Here is an 18435-nt window from a genome sequence, read left to right as displayed (position 1 = left end):
TTAGGCGGTTGCTGTGCATGGCAGCCTTCCCCCCACCTCCTTTCACCCCATCCCTGATCACCACCTTGTCCCTGACCCCTATTCCAGGTCGTGGGTGGGTTATGAATGAAGTCTCAGGGATGAGATGAACTTAGAGAAGAGATGAGGGTGTCTGTTTTATATATTACTTGGTAATAAAATTTTCCAAAAAACCCTGAAAGCTTATTAGATTTTTAGATGAGTTAAAATGTCATGATTAACTAATTCTGGTGTATAGTATACCCTCAACAAAGTGGCCATGGTTATACTTGTCATTGTTACTTAGCCCCAGAGAATTAGCACCTCTAATTTTTCAGTTTTTCAGTTCCCCAGAATTAGTCTCCTCCCTCTCCTCTATCTTCCCATAGTGTCTTGTCCGTTTCCCTAGTATAGGACCTAGTTCATTCTTCTGTATCCATATTTCCTTTTCTTTCTCTCTCTCTTGTCTGAATAGGAACCATCTTTTATTTAACTCTGTATCTCCCAGAACCTAACACATAATATAACATGTAACTATGTGTCTGGCACATTATAAGTGCTCAAAACAATGGTTTCTCGGGGCGCCTGGGTGGCTCAGTGGGTTGAGTGTCCAACTCTTGGTTTCAGCTCAGGTCATGCTCTCAGGGTCTTGAGACTGAGCCCCATGTTGGGCTTCACGCTCAACGGGGGGAGTCTGCTTGAGATTCTTTGTCTCCCTCTCCCTCTGCCCCTCCCCCTGCTCTCTCTTCCTCTAAAATAAATAAATCTTAAAAACAAAACAATGATTTCTCCAGTGTAGATTGTTTCTGATGACCCATCTGTCATCCCTGCTGCCCTGTGAGAGCAGATAATTTATTTATTTTAAGATTTTATTTATTTATTTGAGAGAGAGTGAGAGAGAGCATGAGAGGGGAGAGGGTCAGAGGGAGAAGCAGACTCCCTGCTGAGCGGGGAGCCCGACGCGGGACTCGATCCAGGGACTCCAGGATTACGACCTGAGCTGAAGGCAGTTGCTTAACCAACTGAGCCACCCAGGCCCACGAAAGGATTTTAGTTGAATCAGGGGTTAATGGCTTGCCTTTGCTAGCTGCAGTCACCTGTTCTTGCCCCACTAATGACATACCTGCAGGCAGAAATACTCACCCACCTTCATGGCACCTTCTGTAGCCAGTGCTTCAAGAATTTGAGCAGATCCTTGTTCTTTGAGCTTCTATTTTCTAGACTAGAAGTGACCCCTCTCTTCTCGTCAGATCTTACTACCCTTGACTACACTATAGCTTCAGGGATGTTAACAGAATAAAACTGTACCCTACTTGCTTTGATTGGGATCTGTCTGTTCTTCCTCCAAACCCTTAGCCATTTATTCTAAGATGATTGCGTTGAATTACTTTCTACAGGTAGTTAGTTTTATCCATGTTTCCCCCCGTGGGTTTTTTTCTGAGAATAACTAATATTCAAAGTCTTTTTTCCAAAATTCTCTTCTTTGAGTAGCGCTGCCAATATTTGTCTGTTATTCTTTTTCCTTCTTTCTTTTTTTTTTTTTTTAAGATTTTATTTATTTACTTGACAGAGATAGCGAGAGCAGGAACACAAGCAGGGGGAGTGGGAGAAGGAGAAGCAGGCCTCCCACTGAGCAGGGAGCCCGATGTGGGGCTCAATCCCAGGTCCCTGGGATCATGACCTGAGCCGAAGGCAGACACTTAATGACTGAGCCATCCAGGCTCCCCTTTCCTTATTTCTTAAACACAAAGCTGTCTTAACTAATTGAATGTTTTTGCAAGTGCAGTGAAAGAATACACTGATTGGTCTGGAGGATTTGCTTGTTTGGAAGCTACTTTTAGTGACCAAGCATAGCGTGACTCTTTTAGGTGATTTGAAGTTATCTCTCAAAGGGCTTTGTTAATTCCCAGGTGTCAGAGGGCCTCAAACTTGTAGCCCCTGTACTAACAACAAAACTGTGCTCAGATGTTAGTGGAACAGAAACTTCACCAGTCTTGAGAAAAGACGTGTGTCAGTCTTGATGATCACATTTTTTTCCCTGTCAATTCAGATCAATCCTTTGAATTTTATCTTTGATAGGAATGATATTATGACTTTTGCTAACTATAGCCTTTACCTTTGATAATAAACATTACCTTTATCCTCTTCCCAAATACCAACCAAACCGTGTGACTGCCCCTAAAAGGCATCTCTGCCTTCTCTCCTTTGGTAGTTCTTTCTTCTTGCCCACTTGAAACCTTTCTCTACTTCACTGCCTATCCAGTTTGACCTATTCTTTAGGGCCTATCTGATGTACCATCTCCTCCAGGAAACTTTTCCTTGATTTTGGCCTTATTCACGCTAGTGTGTTTAGTCGTGCTCTATACATTCTACCTAACACGGTTAGGGATTTCATGTTTATGCCTGTTCATTTATAAAGTCCTCGAGAGCGGGGACCATGCCTCTTACCTCTCCAATACCACGCACAGCCTACTCTCAGCACAAGTGTTTAATTGATACTCATTGAATTGAACTGAATCAGATCAGATGTCTTGGAGAGCTATTGTCATCTCTTTCTCATCTCAGTCAAGATGTTGACCGAAGCAACCAGAACAAAACTTACTTTAGGGAGGTCCAAATAAGTTAGGTATCACACATTCTCAAGAAAAGGTTCTTTTTCCTTTGTTGAAGTCAGAAGAATCCTTTTCCACTTGATAACTGCAGTGGTAACTTTATTTTTTATTTTATTTTTTTTTAAGATTTTGTTTATTTATTCGAAAGAGAGAGAGCATGAGCAGGGGGGAGGGGGAGAAGCAGACTCCCTCCTGAGCAGGAAGCCAGATGTGGGGCTCGATTCCAGGACCCCGGGATCATGACCTGAGCCAAAGGCAGTCGCTTAACTGACTGAGCCACCCAGGTGCCATTAATGATGGTTTTTGCTTGTCTCCAATAGGCTGCACGCTAAATGGCCAAGAGGTAAGATTCACTGTCCACTATGAAAATGGGTTCACTATCTCCAAGGAAAATGGAGGTTCCAGCAGCATATTGTATCGCTACCCCTTTGAAAGGCTGAAAATGTCTGCTGATGATGGCATCAGAAATCTGTATCTGGATTTTGGTGGTCCTGAGGGAGAACTGGTAAGAGTGTTTCTGGGCACCAGGTTTACTCTAATAGGTATTTTCTTTCTTTCTCATTGCTTCTTACCTTTTGTATAGAAAATTATGGACTAATAGTCCATTTGGAGTCAGGAAATTGTTCTTCGGTTTTCAAGATGTATTGGGATGGGGTTTGGGATGTATGTGTGTATGTGTTTTTCTTTTCCCCACATTAGGAACTCATTCCTTTTTAAAAAGTTTTGTTTGAATGGTAGAAAGAAAAAATGGATAGCCCTTTTAAGAAATAGGCTTTTATCAAATATAAGCTATAAAATACAAAAGCTGGTAAACTTTAATAAATAAATTCTATCCATTACTATTAATAGTTGGTTGAGATGAGTTAAAAGTGATAGAATGACTTGGTTACTACAGAAATTCTGCTGATCAGAAAAAAAAGATACAGAGCTATCTTCACACAGCCATCTTTTTTTTTTTTTTTTTTTTTTTTTTTAATCTCCTTGTTTTTTAAGGAAAGATCAGCAGGAATTCATGATTTCCCCTAGGGAGCCACAGAAGTGTGTCAGGTGTACTTCAGAAATCATAAATTATGATAGATAAAGGAGTAAAATAATGCCTTTTCTGTCTTATCAGTTTTGAGCCAATAGTTCAAGTATTATACATGAAATATTTTGTCTATTGACACAATCACCATAGGTGGAAATTTGCAAAACAGAATCTTGACATTTTATTACTGAAAGAGATCTGAGAGATATTAACGTCCAAATAAGAAATCATGTCTAGAAATCTTATTTTGAATGAAGAACCTTTAGGAGACTTTGGTTGGGCCATGGACCAGAGCTTTTCAAAAGCCTGAAGCACCCATTTGCAAGGACGTGGATGGAACTAGAGGGTATTATGCTAAGCGAATTAAGTCAATCAGAGAAAGACAATTACCATATGATCTCACTCATATGTGGAATTTAAGAAACAAAACAGAGGATCATGGGGGAAGGGAGGGAAAAATAAGACAAGACAAAGTCAGGCGGGAGACAAACCCTAAGACAGTCTTAATCATGGGAAACAGGGTTGCTGGAGGGAAGATGGGTGGGGGGATGGGGTAGCGGGGTGATGGACATTGGGGAGAGCATGTGATGTGATGAGCACTGGGTATTATATAAGACTGATGAATCACTGAACTCTACCTCTGAAACTAATAATAAACTATATGTTAATTAATTGAATTTAAATTAAAAAAAAAAAGAAATGGGAAACACATTCCTCAGAAGGCCAGAAGGAAGTATACTCTGAAGCATCAAATCACTGATTTCCCACCCAAAGGTCTTTGATTAGATCAGGGAGTGTTTTAAGGGCCTCAAGAATCCAATAAGCACTTTAAAATCATTTGGATTTAAGCATTGTATCTATATCTCTGGTATATTTGACCTTGCTGGGAAATAAAGATATGTGCATATTTAAAAAAAAAGCCTGAAGCATTAGGCAGAGTTAAATGCTTCTATTAAATTAACTTCTGTTAAATTAACCAGTTACTAATAGCAGTTGTCATTTAGCAAGCTATGTCTTAGATTATTCCTGGCTATATAGTTTTAATCCCTGCTTTATACTTAATATATACAAAGTTTAATGATGAAATTCGTGCTCTGTAACTTATATTTTGAATAAAGTTATATTTTTCTTTAAAAGGCATAGTTAACTATGTCCTATTCCTGGTTTCTGCATCAGTGCCAATGACTGACGAATCACTTGACTCACGCAGCCTGATGGCAGGTCTCCTTGTTCACCTGGTGTCAGCTGTCCAGATAGAGGCCTGAGCTTAGGAAGCTATGACTAGCCCTCCTAACTAGCCTCAGGAGTTGTCATTCCCACCACAAACCTATGAAAGATACCAAAAATCATACCCATCCATAGTCACATTCAGCTGAGTTCACTGTGATCCCCCGCTGGGAATATAATCATAATTAACGGTCTCCATATAGGGTATTCCTCTTTCTTTTCCATCTTCTACTGTTTAGTTCTCCCTACCAGGCACGGTGGAATCCAGCACCCCACCACTTTTCTCCTAACTGTGACATGGAGGCTCACACTAGTGTGTCATTACTACATGGAATGACCTTACTTCAGAGAATACTTTGCATTTGTAGCTTTAAGTTCCCGAGAGACGTTTCCATAAATCCGGCACCTTCTTAATACACATTCTTTCTAAAAAGTAGAACATCACATCCAAATTTGTTTATTTTGTGTCTGTTTATGAAAGCTTCTGTGTATGGTAGTGATAATTCTTATGCTTTCCCCACAGACCATGGACCTTCACTCTTGTCCGAAGCCGATCGTTTTTGTATTGCACACGTTCTTGTCAGCCAAAGTCACTCGCATGGGACTGCTCGTATGAGCAGCACAAAATCAGAAAAGAGTCATGAATGTCACAAGAAGTATTTCCACCTCAAAAAAAAAAAAAAAAAAGCACAAAAAGAAAGCTCTTTGCTCTCCCCTCCAGCACAGTGCCTTGACAAGGACCTGCAGATCACTGCTGACCAGTAACCGTGTTTAAAGAAGAGCCTGCCTTTCACAAGCTACCTTGGCCAGAAATTCTAGGACTCTAATAAGTTCCAAACGAAGCTGTTGATTTATTGCCTCATTTCCTAATGTGGTTTCTAAGTCACTAGGTTTATTTCCCCTATGAAGAAGGATGGCTCGTTGTGGGTTTTTTGGACATAATCAAATATCCAATTTTTTTGGACATAATCAAATATCCAAGAGTTGTTTTCATTTTCTTCTTCCTACAGGATTTGTTCCAAGCTTAGCCTTGACATCTTGCTTAGTTCAACCATCTCTTGCCACATGCTAGTTTACAGCCACCTGTGCTTGGCCATTCTAGATAGGTCGGATGTGGTTTTGGAGCTTACTGTCACATAATCCTTCCACCCTAGGAAGTCCTTGAATTGCACACCAAAGCGTTCTCCCATCTGTCCTGGCTCTCCTGCATCCCACCCTGGCTATCACTTTCCTACCGCATCACGAGCTTTGCCACTCATAAGTGCTAACTTTAGGACTTAGAACTTGTGAAATTTGATTTGCCTTGCCTTCCACTCCCTTTCTAGTGGCGACCAAGTTGGAAACCACTGATTTGAAAGAAGAGGTTTGCTTGTTTTAGATTTTTCTGATTTATCTTTGGTAGGAGCCAGGTGATAAGATTTCTTTTAAAAGAAAATCCTCATTTTAGCCTAAGCCATTTTTTATTGCTTACCAAATGTGCCTTTGGTTAGGGTTAGTGGAGCTTTATTAGTCACTATTTGAATAACTGGATATCACTGCCGTTCCAGGGAGAGCATCCATCTTAGTTTTGAGGAATAGTCTTTGAGATGGGTTTCCTTAGGAGTATCTTTTCTAGTGGGCAGATCTCATTGAGGAAGATAAATCTTGGAGAGCCCACTTGTTTAAAGAGTAGGCTCTGTAAGGCCAGCTCTTCAGCACAAACAGCCGGTGGAGTTGCCTTGGGCTTTGTGGGCCCATGCTGGATCCTGGCCCTTTTGTCCTCTCCCTTTGTGGCAGCAGAGTGGCATGGATAGGCAGCTGCTAATTCAAGACTCACTGTTGGCTTAGTAATGCATTCTACAGTGGGCGGGTGACGAGACCACGGAACAGCTACCTGGATTTTGCTAAGCATTGCCAGATGTCATCATTATGACTTAGTAGCAGTAAGATTGCTGATTTTGTGGTATCAAAGAATCACACTCAGCTTGTTTTTCCTAATTATGAAGGAGGTGTATATCTGAAAACATTTAAAATAGGATAATAGCTATATAAAATGTCAAGATTACTGCAGTCCCCAGATCTGAAAGAAAAGGGAATATTGACTTGAATGTTCTCTGAAGAAAAGTCTAGGAATAGTTCTCACTTACTAGATTTATTAGGAGTACTATAAGAGGATGTGAGCACTTCAGAGAGTGGAGGAGGGTAGCACTCCATATAGGGAGGAAAAACCCCACAACCATAAATACAAAACATGAGCTGTTTGGTGTGAGTGCAGACTGACCTAGGTGGGACATTTGAAAGAGCAGACTCATGAGCAGAGAGTTTGAGTTAGACATTGTAACCCCACTGTCTTTCTTCTGCCCATAAGTCAGTCCTCCTTCCCTTTGTACAGTGAGATTAACCACATGCAGGGGCTGGGGAGAGATAACTGATAACTGTTCTTCCCCCAGCTACAGTTCCAAAAATAAATGACTTGATTCACTTAAAACTGGAAATTGGAATCTAGACTAGAATATGTCTTTCAAGAACTTTTTTTATGTTTTAAAGATTCATAAACCTATGTTTGGTTTCATCTGAAGTAAATTTGCAAGGGAAGAAAAAAAATATCTTGAAGGTCCAGCTGTGATTTCTGGAAGCAGAATTTCAACACCTAATACCCTCAGATAAGGGAGCTTAGACACTCTTTGCAGTGAGAGCATTATTAACCTGAAAAGTTGCACAATGCAGTCACAGATTTTGCAACAAAGCCATGTGGTTGAGGTTTTCTTGGTTAGTGTGAAAGGCTAAGCCACTGAGAATTTTTTCAGGCAGAACTTCTGAGCCCCCGTGCTCATCAGTTACATGAAAAAGATCTCTAAAAAAAGGTGTGATAAACATGTGAGCAGGAGAAGGTAAAGTGTGTGAGCCATTTTGGCTCATTTTGTTCAAGCTTGGTTTTTTAAATCTTTTGAGTCTTAATGTGAAATGAAAATGTGTGGGAGATTTCCTTTGACCACTAGCACCCCCAAGAGCAAGAGCCCTTAAGCTGCTTGTGTAACATCAACAGCTTTCCAATCATGGGTGACCAGCTTGTTCTTCAATTAAGTGTGTTTATGGAGTTTTCAAACCACAAATGAAGTGCTTTTTATGAATAGGACAGCCTTGATAAATATGTATTTTGTATTAAGATGCCAAAATATGGCAAATTATTTTAACTAAAAATGGGCATTTGGGGTATTTCACACCTTTTATAGAACAGCTTAACTTGTCATTTCTTTTTCATTTTGAATTAGGAAAATTGCTGAGAATGTTGTGGGCTTCCATGTATAGAATGGAAAAGAAGCTGCAGAGTAGTATCCACCTCATCCCAATGGACCCAATTCCTGTGCCCTCAGCTACCCCCCAGACCTGGGGCTTAGACATCTTTCCATATTCCACACAGATGTCTACAAGTAGCCAATTGGCATGTGAAAATTCTTCCTCCTCATTCCCTAAAATTTCTCCCTTTCCTCTCGAAAGAAAGAACCAATGAAAGAAAGAAAGAAAAAGAAAGAAAGAAAGAAAAGGCTCAGTTATTCTTTTTCTGAAAAAGGTAAGCCCTTTCATGAATTTATCAAACAAACCTTACCTGGAAATTAATATCTAATATTTTATATGAAGAAATACTTTAATGTATGTTTATACAGTATTTATTAGATACTTATAACTGTAAACTCACCTACCTAGTAGACAGTTACAGATTAAACATTGGGACATGTACAAGCAATCAAAAATATTACTTTAAATGTCATTCACCTCTTTTAAAGCCGTGTTTTAGCACTTTTTGGGCTAGGTAAAGTCTGATAGTGCCTGTTTTTATCAGCTGTACCCTCACAAACGTTGTTATGGAACATTATTGGATGGCAGGAGAGATTGAATTATTTATTTCTTATATTTTTATAAGTGGAAAAATCTAACCAACAAATGATTAAAGTTGTCACTGATTGTTTTCCTAATTTATCTTCCTAAGCAGAATGGTAACAAAGCTTTTTTCAGCTGATTAAATGCACTTAGCTAATAAACCAAAATTTATTCTTAAAAAAAATTAAACTGTGTGGAATCTGGACAAGATTATGTTTCTCCCAGAAAAAGTTTTCACTGTAAATGGTTTTGATGGACAAAAGTGTGACCACTTCTGAGAAAAGGTTACAATGGATTTTTTTTTTTTTTAATTTTGTGAGAACCTCCAGGTCTTCTTGTTTAATTTATGTGCATGTGGTTATATTTGTATGTTTTCAAAAACATGGAAGAATCTCCATGTTTTTAATGCAAATTATACTGTAAGCTGCTATGCAAATTCTATTAAAAGCCCTATCTACTTAAAAGTTAAACATTTTTGAAGATTTCAGGGAAGACCTGTAGACTTAAGCACTTTCTCTGCTTTTTTGTATCTTATCTTGGACACTTACGCTGAACTTTGTTCTTATTATTTTCACTGGTTATAAGCTATTGATTGTACATAATATTGAAACTATCCAAATATCCAGCATACATTTCCCTGTCACTGCCATCCATCATTGACACCCTGAATGAATGGCTGGGTAGAAAGCCAAAGGTCATCTTTTTTCAATTACTAATGAAGAAGTAAAATGCCAGGTCTCTTTGGTCTCAAAGCAGATTGCTCTAGTCAGATCAAGTATCTATGTAAGGAAAAGAGAGTTCTTTAAATTTGGGATTCCGCTAGGGGCGCCTGGGGGCTCAGTCCTTAAACGTCTGCTCAGGTCATGATCCCAGGGTCCTGAGTTGGAGCCCCATGTCGGGCTCCCTGCTCAGCAGAGAGCCTGCTTCTCCCTCTCCCACTCCCCCTGCTTGTGTTCCTTCTCTCGCTGTGTCTCTGTCAAATAAATAAATAAAATCTTAAAAAAAAAAAAAGAAAAGAAAATTTGGGATTCTGCTTAAACTTTAAGTTTAAGTTGAATTTGACCATAATCATATTCACTCTTTTTGTATGTATATCTCTATCAGGTCTATAATGTACCAGGTGGTATTATATTATATTCTGTCTTAAGTTTGGAAATCTCAGTTAAATTTAAATTGTTATTGTGGCTTTTTTATTCCCCCTCCTGAAGATGAAAGCAGAGGAATCTGCCATTTGCTACTGTTCTCTCTCTCTCCCAAGATTGCTTGGTAATCTAGAATTCTTTTACTTTCTACATACTGTCTAAAAACTGACAGCAGCAGTCTCTCCCCTCCCTCCTTTTTTAAAGCTGTCTCCTTCCCTGTACTGAGTATATAGACAATAAATGTGTGATGGCAGACAATTATAAAATAATTATGTTGTGTATCAGGATTATGTGTTTTTGAGCACTATAGCTACTCCTATCACGTAATGATAAGTGAAATTTATGCTGGAAATAGACTCCTTAGTGGCAGATTTGAAACCAGTTCTCTAAAAAAAAAATAGATCTGTTAGATCAATGATAACAGATTCATTCTATCAAAGGATAGAATTTCAAGTTAAAATAAGGTACCAAAAATAGGTTCATAGAGCACACCTGTACATCTATTGTTTGTTGTTTTTTTTTTTTACAGTAGCTAAACTACCAACTAGAAGAATGGTTTTTATGTATTAACTCAACAAAATATTTTAATAAGATTTCTTCTTTTGTTTCAAAACTGATAAACTTGAGCTTAATCTCTTGCCACCTCTATTCTTCCCACTTCAGGTGACTGAACCAAAGCAGACTTAAGTTTTGAAAGTGAATCTACATTTCGTGTGATTCATAAATAATGCCATTTGCAAATGATCCTTGCTCTCTAATGAACATTTGGCTATATTCAAAAAAAACCTACCCTCCGAACTGTAATCCTTGAATTGCTCCAAAATAGATTGGTTGAAACTAAAAAGCTATAATAGAGAAATGATGCTTTATTATATTGTAAGATTAGCTACCCTGGTAGATTCCTAGTACCTTCCTCATTTCTGTTGTTATCTTACCTCCATGCTATTTACACAAATGCTTTGTTTTAGTGTCCCTCTTTATCCCAGTCACATATTATACCCTTGGAACCTGAGCGCTCTGTCACCTCTTCCAAACTGATAGAAGTTCTTGTGAATAGACAAAATGTTCTTTGGGGGTCTGGAGGAACTCTGAAACTGCAAGGCTAATTAATGACATATTAATTCAAGTATTGTTTCATCTAATAAGCATTTATTAGGTATTCTGAAGGGTCCAAAAGAAAGTTCCTGCCCTCAAGTAGCACATAATCCATTATTTCTCATTTACACCATGCCATCTATCAATCAATCAGTGGTTAAGTAATTAACCACTTCATACTTTTACCAAGGTACCTCTGCAGTTCTGCTCCCCTGGCTGACTGGAAAACGTTTAACATGATGCTTGGTCTTTGGTGCATGCCGACATGAAAGAACTCCAAGCACATTTAAGTAGGTCAGTCTTTTTATTATGCTTAATTTTTTTAATGCAAAATTAGACTTTTTGGCTCAGTTGGTGGGGCATGCAACTCTTAATCTTGGGGTTGTGAGTTTGAGCTCCATGTTCGTTGTAGAGATTACTTAAAAATCTTTTTTAAAAAATCAGACTTTAGTTTGGGAAGAACAGTGTAGAATATCCCTAGGAATAAATTACAACAACAACAAAAGCTCTGTTGCCCAAAGCGGATCAACAAGAAAGTCTTTTTAAAGAAATGCTTTTTAAACTATAAAATAGCAAAACTGAATGTATATTTCATCTACACCTATTTCTAAATTGTGCTGATGCATGCATTTCCACACTTACACCCTTTAAACATCTCATTTGCTGAAAGTCCTTATCCATGGTAAAAGGAACATTTGTCTGTAATGGTGTGTCAAAATGAAGATATTTTAAACCTAGCAAAATTCCACTTATTCTAGAACACTCTGACACTCAAACTCAATAAAAAGGACACCTAAAGGAAACAAGGAAGGCTAGTTGAATTTTTCCGTAATTTTCATACAGTGACAGCCCCCTCCCATCCATCTTGCCTTCCATTTATTACTAGGGTCAGTTTTTAAGGCAGCATCCTTCATCATACCCAGAAAGTACCTCAGTCATCTGTGATTGGAATGGCAGAGGGCACATAGTAATGTGGGCTCCTTCCCCTTTGTTCTCGAGCGTCCCTAAGTAGTGCACACAAATTAGGTCCTGCCTTCAGTGTGTTCCTCCTTTAAATCTACCCTTTGACAATCAGGTGCTAATGATTCTATGTTACTGGAACCAGAACATAAGTATTGTCATGTGTCTGTTCCTTCTAGATTGGCAGAAGTGCTTTCCTTCTATCTTAGTCCTGTTCAAGAGGATATCAGTTGTGTTTTTCACCTGTTTTGTGAATTGCTAAAATTTGGGGGAGAGGAAATGATTTCAACTAAGTTTTGGGTTTCGCACAATCATCAATCTCAGTGATATTCTTCACACCTGTAGCAAGTCTGCCCTGATTACAAGAACCGGTTTTAGTTTTGTAATTTTTTTCTCCAGCATAAGACTCCAATATTATGTTTACAATCTGTTGGATGTGTTCAGCATGGTAAGACCTTGGTGCCCAAAGAATCTGTTTCCCTTTTGGTACCAGACCCAAGGTCTTCTAGAAGATAATGTGGCAAACCACTACCTATGAAGGCCTATTTTGGCTAATCTGTGGGCAAATTCTGATTATACCCCCTTGTATGTATTTTGTTCCACACAACTTTCACTTTTGTTAAGTATTAAATCTTCGAAATCTAGAATAATTCTTCTACAAGAAATTAAAAGAATGTGATATTCTGGTTTTTTCTTCTTTGAGAACCCTGTATTTAAACAAGACTTCTTTTTAAGTGTTGTTTAAAATTTAGTTTTCAAATCTTCTGGTATCACCAGACTACCAAATCAAAACTTATGGCATAAAACAGGGCAGTATTTGTGTTCTTAAGAATTAAAAAAAGCTTTATGTGTACTCTATAAATATAAATGCATAAACAACACTTCCCCTTGAGTTGCACATCAACATACAGCATTGTACATTACAATGAAAATTTGTAACTTAAGGATATTATATATATAAATACATATATACCTTTGTAACCTTTATACTGTAAATAAAAAAAATGCTTTTAGACTTGTATTTTTTCTTTTATTTTTACGTTAAAATGGTTTCAAGCCATTTTGAAAATTTCAAGAGCAGTACAAAGATCTCCTACATCCATCCTCTTCACCCAAGTTTCCCAGTTGTTCACATTTTACATTTGTTCCGTTTTCCCCTCCTGTCTTTCTCTGACATGTTGCTCTATCACCCTTAAGTCCTCAGTGTGTCCTACCAAACACAATGACGCTCTCCTGCACTGCTGCCATTCAGCCCTCCCCCCACCGGGACATCAACCCCGGCCCAACACTACCAACCACCCAAGCCACAGACCCCATTCACGTGATGCCAGTCGTCCCAGCAAGTCTCCTTTTCACTTCCAGCACAGGAGCCTCTCCAGTACCACATGTGGTGTTCATCTCTTCTGGTGTCATTTTTAAGCAGATGTAGGGCAACTCCAAACTCTTAAAAACCTAGTTTGGGTTGTAGTTCTACCACTGACTTTCACCAACAGGAGCTTAATCATTGGGTCCATCTGAGCTTTATTATACTTTGAGTGACACGGAGGAGGGGAGATGGTTTCTCAGGAATCGTATCAGGAATCATCAGTGTTCCATGCATTCGGGTGTCAGTCTCTTTGCATGAGATTTCGCCGTGGCCCTACCTCTCCAAACTGTTACTCACCTGAACTTAGTTTTTGTTGCTCTTCTTCCACACTCCTCTTGGCCCCCACTTCCTTAACAAAATTGTTAAGAACCCACTGCTTGGCAGGAGCCCAGAATGCTGGCATTCGTACGGTCTGATTTTACTGGGTTGTATTGGCTAAGCAGAATTGACTCGCTGGTCCAAGCGCAGGTTCCCGACACGCGCCGCATTGCCAGCATCAGCCGAATCCAGTCTGGGAAAGTGCGGTGCACGAAGGCACCAATGGAACCGTGTATTTGCAAGTCAATGACTTTCTACCTGAAGTGTGGGCGCTCCAATGTGTGGGAGCTGAGAATCTGATTTCTGCTCTAGCGAGAAAGTTAGAATATGAAGTTCTTGATCTGATTCGGATTTACAAAGCCTAAGCACGCTCCATGTGCCAGCCCACAAATCCTGTTTAGTGTCTTCATTTCCCCTTTCTCCCCTCCACGGACCCCCCCCCCGCCCACCGCCAGCCATGGCAACATGACTGCAGAACTGAGGGCTTCTCAGAGTCTGGTTTCAAGCTATCCTCCAAGGAGAGTGTCAGCAACGGGCAACCAAGTGAGGTGGGGAGGAGATCCCCATTGCCTGCCATCAGAAGCAGCTGCTCAGTATAGAGCTTTTCTCCGGGACGGGGAGCTTCCTCTGGGAAGCTGTGCTTTGTCAGCGGGGCTGATGTCTGTACTGACGGCTCACCAAAGACAGAAGCTAAGCCACGAGTCCCAAGAAAGCCGAATAAGCAGAACAAAGAGACAGAGGACACAGCCAGGGGATCTCAAACCCAGCCCTCGCTGTGTGCTGAATTGTGCCCCACCAAAATCACGGGCCAAGCCCAACCCTCCCACATCTCACAAGGTGACTGTATTTGGTGATAGGCCCTTTAAAGAGGCGAATCAGTTACAATGAGGCCGTTAGGGTGGGCCCTTGGCCAATCTGACTGGTGTCCTTGGAAAAAAAAGGGCAGCTTGGACAGAGATAAGGGGTGCATGCGCACACAGGAAAGACCCAGTGAGGACACAGCAAAGGCATGGCCCTCTGTAAGCCAAGAGGCCTCAGAAGAAACCAACCCTGCTAACACCTTGATCTTGGACTTCCAGCCTCCAGAACTGTGGAGACAATTAATTTCTATTGTGTCAGTGCCCCCCCTTCTGTGATGACAGCGCTAGCAGACTAACCCAGCCCTCCTTAACTGCAGGGTCTTCCGACTCGTACAGCCCAGCCAGTGTGTGGGTTTAATCTGCTCTCGACTCGGCCTCACTCTCATCCACCGGTTAGGGGCCCTCTCTTTTATTTGCTCACTTACTACTTCTGGATGAATTCATCGTTAACACTGCCAGCAAATATTAAGTGAGCCTCTATCAAGCCCTGGGAAAGACCCAGCCCTGCCCTCTCAGTGATGGACAGGGCTGATGGCACGTGCGTAGCAGCACGTACAAGCCTCCCCACCCGACACAGCTCCATCAGTGTCTGAAAGCGCAGGGTTCGGGGTGGAAGCGGAGAAGCCATGACTCGTCCCAGGTGTGTGTGTCCCTGTCTCACCCAGGCTCGTCACAGCCCTGTCCCACCACTGCAGCCACTATCCTGCCTGCAGTGTCCACAGGCACGCTCAGCACCTTGCTCGGCCTTTTGGTTCTTCAACCTCCTCGTGTATGACGTGTGTGAACAATGGCCCTTCGGCTCCAGCTCAGCCATCCTCCTACTCCCCCAGTCGCCCCCTAGACTCTTATTGCTGGAACAGAGCCATTTCCGAAACCAGGAACGGAAGCGTCCCTCTCCAGCGTGCTCCTTCAAACTTTTGGGTCCTCAATTAGTCCACGGGCTCTTTTACCTTCTCCTTATTCGTCTCCCACCTCACCCAGCCCCGTTTCCATAGGCCCCCACTGCAGCCGCACACTCGCCTAAACCTGTGGATTCCCTGCTGCTCTGCCTTCACAGCAGCCACCTGGATGAACCCAGCTATCGTCCCACATCTTGCTGAATAGCTGAGTCCTGGGGAGGAAAGCTCAAGGCAGATTGGGACCTCTACTCATTTAGAGAGGCTGCCAACCTTTACCAGGTGCGCCCCTAACACTGCTCATTTTGGGGTCACTTGAAAGGATTTCAAACCATCTTTACTCTCCTCAAACCCCAGGCCTCCCACCTCTCTCTCTCTCTCTCAGCAGATTCTCTTTCCTCCTAATTCATTGAGAAAACAGCAGCCGCCCCAAGGTACTCTCCCAACTTCTCGTTACCTTCCGGCTGACCTAGGTAGGCATCTATCTTCTTCCCTCCAACTACAATGTCTAAAGCCAGTCCTCTTATCTCTGCTTGGATCTCATTCCTGTTCATTAGCCTCCTCAACTAGATCCTTCCTATTGGATCAACTCTTCTCCCATTAAAACCCATCACAGATTCCTTCCTGGACCCCTCAACTCCTGCAGCTAATGCTCTAAACCTCCCTTTCTTTCCCCCAAACTTCTTGAAGGAGTTGTGCCTCTTCATGACCCCCTCTCAGCCAGCCCACTGCAGGGTGGTTTCCGCCTCCATCACATGACTGGAACATCTCTGGCTGAGGTGGCTGGTGTCTGCATATTACTGTTTGCCTCTTCAGCTGCATCAGATACGGTGCTCACCTCTCCTCCTCAGCTCTCCTTCCCTGACTCCCAAAACACTTTTGTGGCTATCCTCCCTCTCCAGCTGTCTTTCTGAGCTTCTTTGGCAGGCTCATCCTCCTCTCACCAGCCAACAAACTTCCACGTTCTGTCCTAGGCTCTCCCCTCACCTCAGCCTGCACTCTGCTCTGCCCTAGGAGATCTCATTGCCACGTATACCCAGATGTCTCTCAGCTCTTTATCTCTGGCCTCATCTTTATTCTGACTTCCAGACGCATCTAACTGAAACTTGATGATTCAAAGGCACCTCAAATTCGTGGTCTTCCTCAGTCCTCCAGCCCTCAAACCTGGTCTCTGTTCAGTATTCCCCAACTCATCTGTCCAGGTCCTGAAGCCATAGCCCAGGAGTCACCTCTTTCCCTTCCTGCCCTCACCATACCCCAAATCTAAAACATTTCCATGTGCTTATGATTTGTCTTCCAAAATCTCTCATTCTATATGTCTCTCCGTGCCCCTGTCCCTGGTGCAGGCTCCCCTCATTCTTCCGGACTACAGCAATAGCTTTGCATGCAGCAGCCACCCCATCCCTGCAAGCTGTTCTGCACAGTAGGGCTAGAGTCACCTATCAAAAAAAACAACAACAACAGGGGCGCCTGGGTGGCTCAGTTGGGTAAGTGTCCGACTCTTGGTTTTAGCTCAGGTCATGATCATCAGGGAGTCTGCTTCCCTTTGGCCCCCACCCGCCTGCCGCTCCTACTCTCTCTCTCTAATAAATAAAATCTTTAAAAACAAACAAACAAAAAACAGTTTCCCACTGTTCTCAGGATAAAACCCAAAATCTCTACCATAGGCAAATGCCCTGGCCTTGCCCAACTCCCCCACATCAGTCTTTGACTTTCTTTCTGCTCTCAGCCTCTCTGAGCCTTCTTTCAGTCTCTTAAATTCCACCAGTGGCCTCCATAGGGCCTCAGGACCTTTCCACAGGCTGTTTTATCAACCCGGAGTGTTCTTTCTCCTGCCTCATCCCTCAAACCTCTGCTTAAATGGGAGCCTTGGCTGACCACCTATTTTGGGCAGGGTGCCTGTTCGACCTCACATAGCACATGGATTTTCACACATGGGCCTCAACACGCTTATTACATCATCTTTCCTGATGAGCATCATATTTCTTCTCAAACTGTAGGTTGCCCTAGAGCTGTTTTGATCATTGCTATATCCCCAGAAACTAGCACAGGTGTACTATACTGAAGTTCACAGGGCTAAAGACCCCAGCATTGGAGGTTTAAGAAAACCACTTTCCAGGGCGCCTGGGTGGCTCAGTTGGTTAAGCGACTGCCTTCGGCTCAGGTCATGATCCTGGAGTCCCAGGATCGAGTCCCGCATCGGGCTCCCTGCTCAGCAGGGAGTCTGCTTCTCCCTCTGACCCTCCTCCCTCTCATGCTCTCTGCCTCTCATTCTCTCTCTCTCAAATAAATAAATAAAATCTTAAAAAAAAAAAATAACTTTGGGCGCCTGGGTGGCTCAGTTGGTTAAACGACTGCCTTCGGCTCAGGTCATGATCCTGGAGTCCCGGGATCGAGTCCCGCATGGGGCTCCCTGCCTGGCGGGGAGTCTGCTTCTCCCTCTGACCCTCCTCCCTCTCATGCTCTCTGTCTCTCATTCTCTCTCAAATAAATAAATAAAATCTTAAAAAAAAAAAAAAAGAAAACCACTTTCCTGGGACATCTGGCTGGCTCAGTTGGTAGAACATGTGACTCTTGATCTGGGGGCTGTAAGTTCAAGCCCCATGTTGGGTGTAGAGATTACTTAAAAAAAATAAAAATCTTAAAAAAAAAAGAAAAGAAAACCATTTTCCTAAAGAGAAAAGTAGCAGGGTTAATATTAAAAAACAAAAACAGGGGTGCCTTGGTGGCTCAGTTGGTTCAGTGTCTGCCTTCCGCTCAGGTCATGATCCCGGGAGATCCCGGAGACCCAGGATTGAGTCCCACATGGGCTCTCTGCTCAGCACGGGAGCCTGCTTCTCCCTCTCCCCCTGCTCCTGTGCTCTCTCTCTCTCTCTCTCACTCACTGTCTCAAATAAATAAACAAACAAACAAATAAATCTTAAAACAAAAACTGACTTTAGACAGCCACCAGCATCGTAATAATAGTTAACAGAGGAGGCACCTGAGTGGCTCAGTCAGTTAAGCACCTGACTCTTGATTACTGCTCAGGTCATGATCTTGGGGTCCTGAGATCAGCCCCACTTCTGGCTCTGCGC

The 18435-nt window shown here is 42.0% G+C and overlaps 1 protein-coding gene across 1 annotated transcript in view; it reads left to right on the top strand.

Annotated features, from left to right (window-relative positions):
* The window catches only part of SNTB2 (syntrophin beta 2), a 110098-nt gene extending 97167 nt beyond the window's left edge, over nt 1–12931 (top strand). Inside the window, exons 6-7 of the mRNA XM_081806427.1 lie at nt 2930–3114; nt 5387–12931. Of these exons, the coding sequence (XP_081662553.1) occupies nt 2930–3114; nt 5387–5479 (278 nt within the window). The 3' untranslated portion in view covers nt 5480–12931. The remainder of the gene's footprint in view (nt 1–2929; nt 3115–5386) is intronic.
* Nucleotides 12932–18435: the final 5504 nt, after the last annotated feature.

Source organism: Leptonychotes weddellii, chromosome 16 (genome assembly GCF_054177405.1).
Source record: "Leptonychotes weddellii isolate Sample4059 chromosome 16, ASM5417740v2, whole genome shotgun sequence".
NCBI lineage: Eukaryota > Metazoa > Chordata > Mammalia > Carnivora > Phocidae > Leptonychotes > Leptonychotes weddellii.
This window is presented reverse-complemented; position numbering and strand designations above follow the sequence as displayed.